Source organism: Melanostigma gelatinosum (assembly GCF_949748355.1).
Source record: "Melanostigma gelatinosum genome assembly, chromosome: 6".
Taxonomy (NCBI): Eukaryota; Metazoa; Chordata; class Actinopteri; order Perciformes; family Zoarcidae; genus Melanostigma; species Melanostigma gelatinosum.
This window is the reverse complement of record NC_136639.1, coordinates 11824746-11837895: the sequence shown is the minus strand read 5'-3', so window position 1 is coordinate 11837895 and position 13150 is coordinate 11824746. Positions and strand designations below refer to the sequence as shown.

The 13150-nt window shown below is 44.1% G+C and overlaps 1 protein-coding gene across 1 annotated transcript in view; it reads right to left on the bottom strand.

Moving 5' to 3' along the window:
• LOC306778060 (tetratricopeptide repeat protein 28-like) overlaps window positions 1-13150 on the bottom strand; it is a 106961-nt gene that overhangs the window by 32101 nt on the left and 61710 nt on the right. Inside the window, exon 5 of the mRNA XM_079269418.1 lies at window positions 1289-1796. Coding sequence (XP_079125544.1) covers window positions 1289-1796 — 508 coding nt within the window. The remainder of the gene's footprint in view (window positions 1-1288; window positions 1797-13150) is intronic.

Sequence of the window (13150 nt, the reverse complement as noted above, 5' to 3'; positions counted from 1 at the left end):
AAGTCTAAGCCAGTGTGAAGGTGAGAGCAGAGCAGATTAATGTGAAGAGATTTCTCGTGAAAAATGATACATTTTTTATGGGGTTTATTTATACTCTGACAGTGTACGTTACACTGTTGGCATTCTATCACCACATAACTTCCCGGGCTCGCAAATTACTGTTGGCTCTAAGATGCATCATCTTCTGTCCTGGCTACCAAGAAGGCTTGCACTCCACTACCTTATGCTCACATAATCTACTGGGTACCATTCACTGTGGAACACAATGCAACCATTAAATACGGTTTATAAAAACAACTTTACATAAAATAGTGATGATTATACAGTAACATTCTGCCGACCTATGCCTAAAAGTAACAAAAACACTCAGGTCTCACTAACCATGAATATCATTGAAAACAACAGTGAGCAAACAGCCCATTTAAATGACGCCAAACAAAGAACTGCAGCCAGCAGTACAGTCAAAACACCATAGCAGGAAATGGAAGCCGTCATACTGTATCCTCAGTACAACAAAACAGAAGCCAGAAACCCTTTAACTCTCTGTCTGTTTTTATTCCCATAGGTCAAATGAAGCAAAAATAACTCCAGCTAAACACTTACCTACTTCCAGGCTGCAAGATATCTTACTATCCAACTACCCGGTGTTTAAAATACAGATTCATCACAAGCTGCTGGACACTAATCTGTACATTGTCCTCAAACGGATCTGTGAGAAATCTCAAAGGACAACATACTTTCACTAGATACTGTACATGCTCTGAGTGGATTTCCATTAAAAGGGGATGAGATAACACCCGGATGTGTGTAAAATGGGATGGCAATATTTTGGGGGATCCCACTAATCAATTCTAAGGAGAACTCTAATACTGATTGAGCCATGTGTGCCTGGGAGATTCACTCCAGTGATCAACACCCATGCATTACAATAGACTCCAACCAAAGAAAGGCAAAATTGTCAGCAGTTGAAATTGGCTTAACTTTTGCCACAACACAAAGTATAATCCACTGTGGAGTGTATTGGTGTCTAAAAAAAAAATATGAATGTATTACTCTAACTGGACGTCCTTGAATTCATCACCTAAATCAAACTCACCGTATACCAATCCATTCATTTGACTGTTGTTTCTACCACAGACACATTTAAAATACATTTTGAATTAAGATCTATGATTTAGCTTCCTACTAGCAGATATTACTTCCCAACATTTGAGCTAATGACAGTGATATATTCAGATGACAGTATGTTAAACTCTCTCATATATCTTTTTGTATTTTGCATACATACCCAGATTAGAGGAGGCCCTTCCCTCCGCGGCCCTGTCCTTCAAACCCTCAGCTATAGACAGCTGCTGTTCATGGTACTGTTTGGCTCTCTCCAAATCCTGCATGCAGCGAGCAGCATGACCCAGTCCTGCGTAGGCTCTCATCTCAATGGACTTTTCTTCCAGCTCCTGGGCGAGCTCCAGAACGTGAGTATGGTAGGACATGGCCTTGTCAAAGTTCCGGTGGTAGTGGTAGGCACTACCTAGGTTACTATAAGCCCGAGCTTCCTCTCGTTTATTTTCCAGGGTCTTGGCAATGCCCAGATGCTGCTCGTGGCATTGGACGGCATTGGCAAAGTCTCCCATGGCAATGTAGACGGCCCCCATGTTTCCCAGCTCGCGAGACTCAGACAGCTGATCCTTGGACTGCTTGGCCAGCAGCACACACTGCTTGTGGCTGGCCAGGGCGTTCGGATAGTCTCCGATGGCTGTATATACATGGCCCAAGCTGCTCAGCGCCATTGAAGCAGCCTATAGATAAAGAGACAGAAAAATATAGACAGCAGGTCAGAAAAAAAGCAAGGAAATGAACTGTGGGCAAATGAAGAAAATCTCTTAATTATACCCATATTGCATCAATAGTGAGTCATTTTGTTGCCTTTACATCACAGATTCCCGACCCACACTTAAACTGTCCCTTAAACTGTCCCCAGAAATACTGTACATCAAATGGACAAAAAAGAAGGAAAGAAAATAATCTAAATTCCCAAATCTCTTAGGGGGCTTACTGCTCAGAGACCAAACAACAAGCAAAACCTGATTTGATTTGGTCTTTGCGAAGCAAGGAGGGGGGTAAAGTGTGATGCAGATCAGCGCAGCAGCAGGCTTGTTTTAAAGCCGACAGTTTGCCCACTGCAATCACGCTTCATGCCGTGCAACCACCAATGGAACAAAGACACTGCTAATCAGCAGGGAGAGGAGAGAGGTTTTAGCTTCACAGCAGAGCTGTGGGGGGCCAACTGGCTGGCTGACTGACTGACTGCTGGCACAGCCATGTGTTGCAAAACTGGCCACTGATGCTTGCATTGGGCTTCAGAGGAGGCACTAGAGCAATCATCTTGAATGTGAAATTTACATATGTATTATTTCACATATACATCAAGATGGATTTTTTAAAGAATGCGCCCGATATATTTTCATTTTGCTCCAGAGTCACATGATGAAACTCTGAATAAAGCATATACGGTAGTTTAGAAAAGAAATATTATTTTTCTAAACACACATACGTACCCCCCACCTACCCATCTTTCCTTCATTTCACATAGCTGCTGATGCCTGGAACCAATTACCTGCCGACATCAGGACTTCTATCAGTTTGCTCAAGTTTAAAGACTCGACAAGGCATTATACAGGCCCAGGGAGGCAATTACCCTCCGTCACAACTGTTGCTGTTTCATGTTCCCAGATAGCCTATCTAGGGCTGCTCAATTACATGTGCCTTTTGAAGCTTCGCTCCATCTCTCTGTCTCAAACTTCCATTTTTTGGATCTGAAAACAGAGAGGATTCCTCTTCTCTGTCTGTCTCCGCAACCCAGTGCGGTGGGAGACACAGGGAGAGAAAGCGAGAGGAGGTGGAGAGCAATCTTTCTCCAGTTGAGATGAGTTGCTCTTGTGATCAGTGTCCCTCTAAAGTGAGACTGCAACGCTGCATTTTCTCCTCAGATGGAAGCCAAGATAATGAGGAGCCAGCCTTGCCAGTCACACGGGATGCACTGTTTGGCTCGGGGACAGACACAGGGACCATATCTCTCTCACTTCTGACTGCAGCCCTTCCCCCACCACTGCTCAGTTTGACTTCCCACCAGTATCGCAAAATAACATTCTGTCTGGGAGAGAAATAATTGCCCAAAATACGTAATTTCTGCTAAATCGACTTCATTCTAATTTGATTCCATTTCTTTTCTGCACTTATCTTCCCTCCCTCCCTTGTCCACACTCTCCCTCTCCTCCACTTCTCTCAATCCGTCTGCAGAGTCAGATCTGATTGTGTTTACAGAGTCCAGCCCTTCTCCGGATGTGTGCTTATTTGATTAATCCTAGCGCCATGCTGTATAAACTGTTGATAAACCGCTGGCTCTTATCAGCAAACACATTTTGCGCCAAAGGTCTCCTAATGAAAGGTAAACTAGTTTTGCCTGGGAGAGACGAGAACGAGAGCAGGGCGGCAGCAGGAGAGGGCTGAGATGACATGTTAATCAGAAATGCTTGGCTCCACCAACATTATTTCATTTCTTTCCTCTGACAAGGACAGTGGTTGAGGATTCCTTGCCGATTCTCCTCTGTCAGCCTCCTCTACTAAGTATGTTTATATTCAGCAGAACATTAGCGATATGGCTGCTTTCACAGCACATGTTAGATGTAAGGTATTGTACTTAACATAATTAGCCCCTTATGTCATGCAGCAGAGCTCCTATTGATGGCTGGGCTTGGTGCAAGATCACTGGCGTGTTTAATTGTTTTATTCCTGTCCACTACTTCACTTCTATGTTTGAGCAATGTGGTTCTGCCTCGCCTTGCAGCTGTGTGAATATGCCTTTGAGAATCCTCCCTATCTCCTTTGGACCTAATATATTCCAAACAGCCAAGGCTATCATCACAGAGTGGCAGAGCTAATGGGATAACCCGGGGTTGTCATGGAGATGCAAATAGTTGGATTATGGCCTATCGTAGAAGCAGAAAAAAAACATTTGTGTGAAATCTCCTTCAGAAATGGACAAATCAAGCATCCATTGCTCTGACATCAATGCACTCTCATAAAGAAAGTGCATGGTTTTGCTAATTCGAGCTGAACAGACGGTACAACTTTTTGAAACCCAATGTTAGTAAGAAAATGTATAATTGTAATACTTGGACGTATACAAATTATATTACAAATTATTATAATTATGAATGAATTTAAATCATTTCAGAAAACTCAAATAATTTTTTGTGTTTCTGATGCAAAAATGTCAGGGCAAGAAATGAAGAAGGAAAAGTGAGCATGAGTGGGAGGCAGGGAGGTGCAAGGTGTGCCCTCTGTCCAAACGCCATGTCCTGCAGGAGGGCAGGGCAGCCACTACTTCAGTAAAGTGCTGTTAATGGGATTTTATGGGAGAGGAGTCACTTTCTTGACAAGAGGGGAGGGAGAACAGGTTTGATTCCATTACAGCAGAGGTGGGAACAACCCCGTCGTTCACTGTACACCAATACAGATGTTCAGCAGTTAGCCTGGAAAAAATGGAGACACTTGCACTATCTGCATTCACTGGAATAAAACACATGTTACATTTATATATAATGCCTTAATTACATTTGCTAATGATTGCTTGATAATTGACCAAAATAATGAATCAAATATGTGATCAATTATCCCAAGTAGTTTTCTGTCGATTGACTAATTCATCGATCAATTGTATCAGCGCTAAATGACTAAATTGATCAAATATAATCCAGCGGAAGTATTTGTGTGTCCAAAAGCTACATTCAGTATGTATTGAGTGCAGACTGCTATTTAATGACCGGGTTGAACAGCAGAGAAAATCACTTCAAAAAGATGACTTGCGTCTAAAAAAAAGTCCTCCGTAAAAACACTACACACACACACACACACACACACACACACACACACAAACACACACGCACAAACTGCTGTCTAATTAAAAGGCATGTAGAGGGAAGGTGAGGAGGACCATGCACCAGTGTTTCCCTTAACGAGCAGGGCTCAGGCAGCAACAGGAACTGGCTGGCAGAGAACAGAACTGGAGCGAGCGGGGCGTGGGGGAGAGCAGGGGGGGGGGGGGGGGATGAAAGGGTACAGGAGAGATTGTGTTTGAAGGATGAGAGAAGAGAATGCTGGAAACATCCCCAGGGCGAGGATGTCTTTAGATCAGAATCACCTGCAGAGAAGCGTTTTGACAGAAAAGAAAACATCTCAACTGTACTCAAAGATGGAACAGACCAGTCAGAGAAGCCCTCAAAGGCGCTTGAAAGATCCTTTCTACACAGGCATGTTCTTGTCTGTGTGTGCATGTGCAAAGAAACATATATATGTGCGTGCGTGTGTGTGTGTGTGTGCATAGAGAGAGAATAAAGGGGAGTATAGAGAATGCTCCCAGTGCATTAGATGCTGGTGATGTGGGTGTACAGGCTGGGGCGAGCATGGATATGATAAAATATTCATCTGTATACTCCATTCCTTTCCCCTCGCTCAGTATTTGCATACGGATATACAGTAGATCCTATGGGAGCCACCATTAACCACCAAACGACTGCCTCTCTGCCATATCAAAACCTTCTGCTTTTTAACCAGGCAAATGCTCTGATCTGCCAAGTGAGGGCAGGTTCAGCTGTGCCCGATTGCTCTCTTTAAATACACTCACGAGCATACACGGACACACTCACACACTCACACACACACACACACACACACACGCACGCACGCACAGAAGGATTCAGCGGCCCACTGTGGCGAATGAGCCTGGCACAGGCTACAACGAATTTAACTTGGCGTCCTCTGGAGCCAAGTTATAGACCTCGTTCTCTTTAGGTTTCAAAATGATATTAATAAGTGTCCAGAATCACAAATCAAGGCCAAGCAGGCAGTGTCAAGTATTAACCTTGTTTTGGACAGCTGTTTCAAATATGAAAACAAATACAGACATCATAAGTTGCCTTGTTGTTAACCGATTTCAATAATCAATCATCAGAACCGATCAGATCTATTAACGGTGGAGCCACTCGTTTCTCCGTGACCTGTGTGACATCCAGCCAACAGATGAATGACGCCAGAAGACCTGTAGCTTGATAATTCCTTGAGCCTTCACAGGACATGTTCACAAAGGATTGATTGTCACTAAAGGTCAAGCTAAGGGTAAGGGCACTCGTGACAGCTACTACGCTGTCTGTCAGACTGTCTGCTGCTCAAACGGTCACACACTCACACACACCAACAAGCACATAAACACACTAACACCCATGCAGCATTTCATGAAGTGAACTAATGATACGTACAAGCTGCAGTGCAGGCAATGCTTATACGAGTGAAAAAAGCTGTTCTTTTTGTCATAACTGCGGGAAGGCAGTGCAGTGGTGACAGGCAAATTGTGGAACAATTGTGGTCACTCCAGAGAACCAGTATACATTCTCTCACACATCCTTACCCAGAGACACAAAGTAATACACAAATACACCAAATGTATCTCACAGCTTTGTGGCTTCTGTCTGTCACGGTGTGTGTGTTTGTGTGTGTGTGGTCACATTTTTGCATTTGCGTGTATTTGTGCTTTTACACTCGGGTATCTATGCTTGTGCTTGTGTGTTTGTTTGAGGCCATAGCGTATGAGTTGGTGGCAAACAGTCAGCCAAGAGGAAGAAACACAAGAGGCGCCGAATTAAATTGGATCCGACAGTCTCCATTGGTGTTGGTAGAAAATGTGTTCCCTTCAAGTGGTGAGGGGGTTTGATAGTTCAAGCTCCCTCTCGCTGACAATACGCGAGACAAAACAGGGTTTACAGAAATGGCCAAATGTTAAGTGACGAAAAGACGGGGAGGGAGACACTGTAACTGAGCTGGAGCTTGGCTCCAGCTTTCCAGCCCCCAAAGCCCCTACCTCAGTCCCAGCGCCTGTCCCCTGTGACAGGATGTCAGCATTGTTCAAATGCACAAACAGCCCTCCTGCCTTCTGATATAAACACATTAATCTTGAGTCTGGTTGAGGAGGAAATTGAAGAGGTGGCACACCGGGGAAGCGGGGCACTGTGAATGAATCTTAATGTGTCTAAATCAGAGCAAAGCCTTGAAGGGCTGCACGGGGCTGCTGTTTATTTCTGTACTGAAGTCAAATCTCCACGGGCATGACTGTGTGATGCCTGCTGGTGCAGGGAATCAATTCTTGAGAGACCTTGTGGTGGTGACAGAAGGGGAAATCACAGTGGTGTTTGAAAGTCATTCCAGGAGGGGTTTGAGGTAAACATCAAGGTTTGCCACTTTGCAAGGCCTCAAGCTAGGGACAAAGCAGAGCGAGAGAGACGCATTATGCTGTAAGGAGTGGATAACTCCTTCTTTAAACACTAATAGGGGTTAGTGGCAGTTTAAGTGACTCTGCTGAATGTGATCAGAACTGACTGGAGTCATTAAAATCACGCAACCTGTTGGCAGCAGAAACCTTCTGAGCCACAGCAAAAAAAACAAATATAGACAGATCTCAAAGTGTATCCATTATAAACTAATTAGCTGTTCTTATGGCTTCATGCTGGGTCGGAGAACACAGTGCCAAATATTGAACCGCTTGCAGGGCACACTTGCATCTGAGAGCATTCAGCAGGAAGCCAGGCAGTCCATACAAAGACGCAGGAGTCCAGGGTTATTCAAGGGCGTTTTGGAGGCCCAGGGATGGGCGGTGCTGTCCCTGTAAGCCCACACAAGTGGACAAATCAGGCCTGACGTATAGGTCTATACATAGTCCAACCCTTTTCAGTGGTACACGAAAAATTCCATTTCCTAAGTGGCAGAGGAGAGGAGAGGAGCGATAAGAGAAAACAGGTTAAGGTCTGAGGACCCAGATCAATATGAGCTGGCCAGAGCTGTTGCCTGCAGCAGCCCTGACACAATGAAAGAAATGAAGAGTGACAACCAAATGTCCAGACTCTCAGCACCTCACCGTTCCCTCCTCTAATCCATCTGCAACAGCAAGGAACTCATGCTTAATGGGTTTATACCTCATCAGATTTCTGTGAAATAGAAGGATGCATGGCTGCTTTCAATCGTCTTGTTTTTAAGTGTGTTTTTTCTTTTGTGACATGTAAAGGCAAGCGTCATAAAATGACTTTGAATGAAAAGTAGATCAATGTTGAAAGGAGTAAAGAGAAATAATTGGTAAAGTGTTGATTGGCTAAAGCTGCTGTATGTATCATGTCCCTTTGTCAACTTCTCAGTTCTTTCTCTTCATTTGTAAGAAATGTCTACAATTCCCAGCACTACGGGCAGTGAGTGAGTGTGTGTGTGTGTGTGTGTGTGTAGTTTTGAAGTGGTGAAATGAAAATTGACCTATTTGCACCTCCTGTCATGTCAGTATCAGGTCAACAGAGGTGCAACAGAGGTGATGTTTCAGGTTAACATAATAAAACGGTGGCTGCCACAGGCCATACGGCTCAAGTCTCTCTGTGGCTTTGCTTTAATTATGTGTGAGAAATTGTCCTGTGAGTGAACTGGAAAAATGAACAGTTTGACTGTTAAGAGACACCCATGACAGCCTTTGTACTGTACACAAGAGGAGCAAACTAAAACTGCACAGCATCCAATTGCCATCAAGATGCTTGTAGCGACACTATTCAATGATGTTTATATTAACATGTGATCAAATATGTGAAAGGTGTCGCTCGTGGTTACAATCTCAGAGATTTATCATCTTACTCTGCAGCTCTGCAAAGCGTTGTAGCCTCTTTTGTTGTTTCCTTACCCATAAATCTGTCTCTAATAAATCCTGTTTTCAACAGCAGCAAGCGGGTGTTGTCAGATTAGTCTACTAGGACAAAGAAAGTTGGCAACTGGCGACGAAACTGGAACATCTAGCAGCTAAAGATCCACATATTTTTCTTTGGAGTTGGTGGTGACCATGACAAAATAAAAAAACAATGAATATTGGACTTGAATGTCTAAGCTAGCCAGAAACATGACGTCAAATGAGGGCAAATGTTCTGTATGCGTCGATTGGCATATTTGCTAAAACATAAAATGTTTTTTTAAGAATACGTCAGATGCTGTATTTTCAGCTTCTTCCTCTGCCCTCAAGTGGCCAAAAAACTATTTTCAGTTTTGAGTTGAGTGGCTAGACTTGTTGAAGTTGAGCCATGTTCAAGACAGATCGAGGTATACATCGTCAAAATCTACAAAACAAAATCAAAAACATCTCGCACCTGTCAGTTAAATAGCCAGCATAATAATGCTTTATACTGACTCGTGTTATAATGCTCTGAAGTGTTGAATAAATCTGCAATGACATGCAGCTGAGAGAGTAAAGGGACCTCATTCTACCTCCAGCCCAGCACACAAACCATTTAAATCCCTTCCTCCCTCCGTGCTTTTATTCCCCAAATGTAATTACAAGCCTGGTGAGGGTGGCTACTGTGGCCTGGGAAGCCTGCAGCATCAACCCTTGGTGGGATCAAGAGACAGGGCCGTCCCTCCAAAGCACCTCAGTGCTCCACAGACTGTGGCTCCTCCAAGCTACACCAGACTAACCCCATGCTTTCAGCACCACTGGCTACTTCGCTTTGGCCCCAGGCAGACAGAACTGGCCCTACTGATAAAGACTAAAAAGAGGATCTCACTACTGGGCTGTATTATCACGTCCATAAACACATTGTACACGTTCACACACGCACACATGTGTGCACACACTACCTCCCACTGTGACAGAGATTTAAGACCATGAGGATGGTAAGCTCCCTTAGTGCAGTATGATGGAAACCAAATCCCAGCAACATTCCTTTCCATGTCCCATAGAATACACATTTGTCTTCTGGGGGGACTGTATGCCTATTTTGAATGGATGTGTGTGTGTGTGTGTGTGTGTCTGTGTGTAAAGGCAGAAGGATCTATACCAGAATTGACAAATTAGTTTCCTTAAGTCCAAAATTTCCCAGGACGGTACAGCAGATCTCCACTGATGCCATTCATTTGCAGGTAATATGGACAACCGAGAAGCGTGACAGAAAGATAAAGATGACAGCAGATGAGGGATTATGGGCGTGCCAGGTTGTAGTGTGGGGTGTGGTGCGGATGAGACAGGAAGGGACGATCAGGAAATAATCGTTGCTTTTAGAGGTATGTTTTTTGGTAGATGCTGAACCACCTGCCGGTGATGCCTCCAGCTGCGAGCACACGCCACAGGACTCCGATTGACAGGGAGGGTAAATAGTTGCTAGCAGGGGCCCTGATTGTATCTCTCGCTCTGGCAGCATGGAAGCCAGAGTGGAAGGGCGATGGCTTTTGTTACAGCCCTTCAGCCACAAATTAAGTTGGCATCTCAGCTGAGCCACCCGAGATGCACGTTGGATAAAGATACATGGAGGGAGAAGGGGTGTTCAGGAGGAAGAGCAGAGAGGAGAATATGTTTACAATATGCTCTGCGAGGACAATATTTGAATTTGAGAACCTGGTTTTTGTGGAATGCATTTTGTGTTTAGGTCACGCAATGTAAGAAGGGAGGTTTGCTAGTGTAGGAGGACTCCTTGGCTCTGCTAAACTCTCCACCCAAGCCAAAGCTAAAAGAAGGTGCTCCTGGCGGGGGGGGGAACGTTGTATGCTGAGCAAAAGCTGAAGAGTGTCAGCTGACTCAAAGCAGACATATAAGTACCAATAGAACTCTACTTCCACCAGTCAAGAGCGAGAATGATAGCAAAAACACCAGTGTGGCTTCAAACAAAGTGGATTGCTGTCTGTGCTAGATTGGCCTCTTCACACTGGAGCGAGAGAGCAATCACAGGCCACGTTAGAGCTGCCATTAAGTGAGAGAGGATGCAGGTTTCAAAGCCATAACATCTGCCTATCTGCTGCCTAACAAAGGCGAGCGGCCTAGTTTGGAGAAACTAAGCAAAACAGAGCAAAGAAAGGGGCGGAAATGAAAAGGGTGAGAAGGAGGAGGGGGGGTTAGAAGTACAGCTGAGCCAACACCAACAACTATTACATGACTCATCCCACATCTGCAGCCCCGAATGGTGCGGGCCAAGACTAAGGTGGACTGTAACCAGAGCCTAGCTGAGCAGTACAGCCAATGGACACACTGCTAAGTACACTGGAGAGACTATAAGACTAGACTCTTTACATAACCCTTCCTGTACATTGTATGACTCTTAAACCTGTCCAATACGGCTCTGACAATGTTCTCTTTAAATTTCACTTCTGTTCATATTAAGTCTTCCTGTAAAGTTGGGTACTATACAAAGGCAACCTGGTTTAATAACACACTGACCCAGACATAAATCCTATTTGTCTCCTCTGTTTAGTGTCTGCCTGCAAGTACCTGAGTGTGTATACATAGTATGCAATAAACAAGCGGGAGTACACACTGGAGACATACCCATACAAAACTCATCATCTCAGGAAAGGTGAGATTCCAACACAGCACGGATAATAACCACAAAGCGAATTTCCTCTTGTGCATCTCTTCAGAACTGCAGGCATGTGCAAACACACAAACTGCACACACATGAAAAGACAATACTGAAAAGGTCCCTTTTGTCTGCTCAACACTGATGAAAAGCTACCCACTGCGAACTTCAATCACATCCGAAAATGAGTTGGAGACGTGCTGTAACCCCGGCAGTGTCATTAAGCCTGTCAGTCAGTCCCCCGGAGTGTGGGGAGGAGAAAACCGCCATCGGCCTTCCTCAATGCGCTGCGTTGCCCTGAACTAGACCCGGAGGTACCAAGAGCCCCTCCTGGGCTGGATCCATGTCTGACGCGAGCATAATGAAGCTATATGATTATAAATTCTACTCTGTATGTCCATAAACCCCCAATTGTCAAACATCCAGACAAAGGCATCATGCATATTCTAATGGTGTTCACGGTAGATGATAACAAACACTTTCAAGCGAGAAATGATAGCTGAAATCCCATCATATACATGTTCCCACGCATTAAAACCCATGGAGGTGCACACACACACACACACACACACGTACACGTACAGACACAAACAATACATAGAGCAAGATAAGCCTCCGCATGCTGTCAGAGGCTGGTGTGTGATTGGCCTCTGTGGAGCTACTGCTTCTCTCATCATTAACTCTTCAGAGGATCACACTGCTCTAATCACGCTAAGCCTCTCTGAATGGCGATGAAGTCAAAAACGTGCCCATGCACATATTCACAGATGCCCAACTCATTACACACGAGCACAGGACGGCTTCTTCCTCATCAGAAAACGTAATACACACAAGCAGCTGTGTGCAGCCTGTACGAGCAAGTCTGAAACCAAACACTGTATTAACCAATTAAGGCAATTTTTCAGGAAGATTATAAAACCAAGAATCAAGAATCACTTCTATAATCAAGGGCGTCATTTTCACTGATTGTGGAAAGTACATGTACAACTCACTTTTCAAGTGTGACACTTGCCACATGATTGCCATCTACACACAGCATAAGCTTTATAAGCAACAGTGAGTGATGTGCACACTTTATTAAACCTGGGTTACATCTTGTAGCTGTAGGTGGTTGGGGTTTCAAATTAAGTTTTCATTTAGAGTTACTATTCTTCTAAAAAAGTTAAGCATCAATCAAAGATAAGACAGTAAAGCACAGAGCTCTTTGAAGTAAAGATGAAAATACATTATTTGTCCTCGTATGTCAAGTATTCGGCGTCGATCAAGGAAAGTAAACATGATTTTAAGTTGGGTAAGTGCATTAATAATGCAGTGATTTACACAGCATTTGTATTTATTATGAAACCAAAACCTACAATACGACCTTGTCCATAATCACTAAATCTCACAAGCGAATGTGTGCAATTTGTGGCACCAACCCGAGATGGCCACACTTTGCCACAAGCAGAAGCCAATGGCTGTAATTAAATGAGCTGACAGCACCAGCAATAGCTACTAACTTTTAAAATTGAGTCTGGCAACATAAAATACCAGAGCAGTCTTTACCCCTGGGCCCTCTACTGAATATTTTACAACCTTGATTCCACTCGGTTCCTTTCTCAATTTAAGACAGAACATTCAAGAGCTTTTTTTTCTGAGGTTGATGTGTTGCCAGCTAAGGTCTGTCTGGACTGTTATTTAGAGACCCAACTGTGTGCGCTGCAGGGTCAAGTATAAGCAGAACCCTTAGGCCTCCA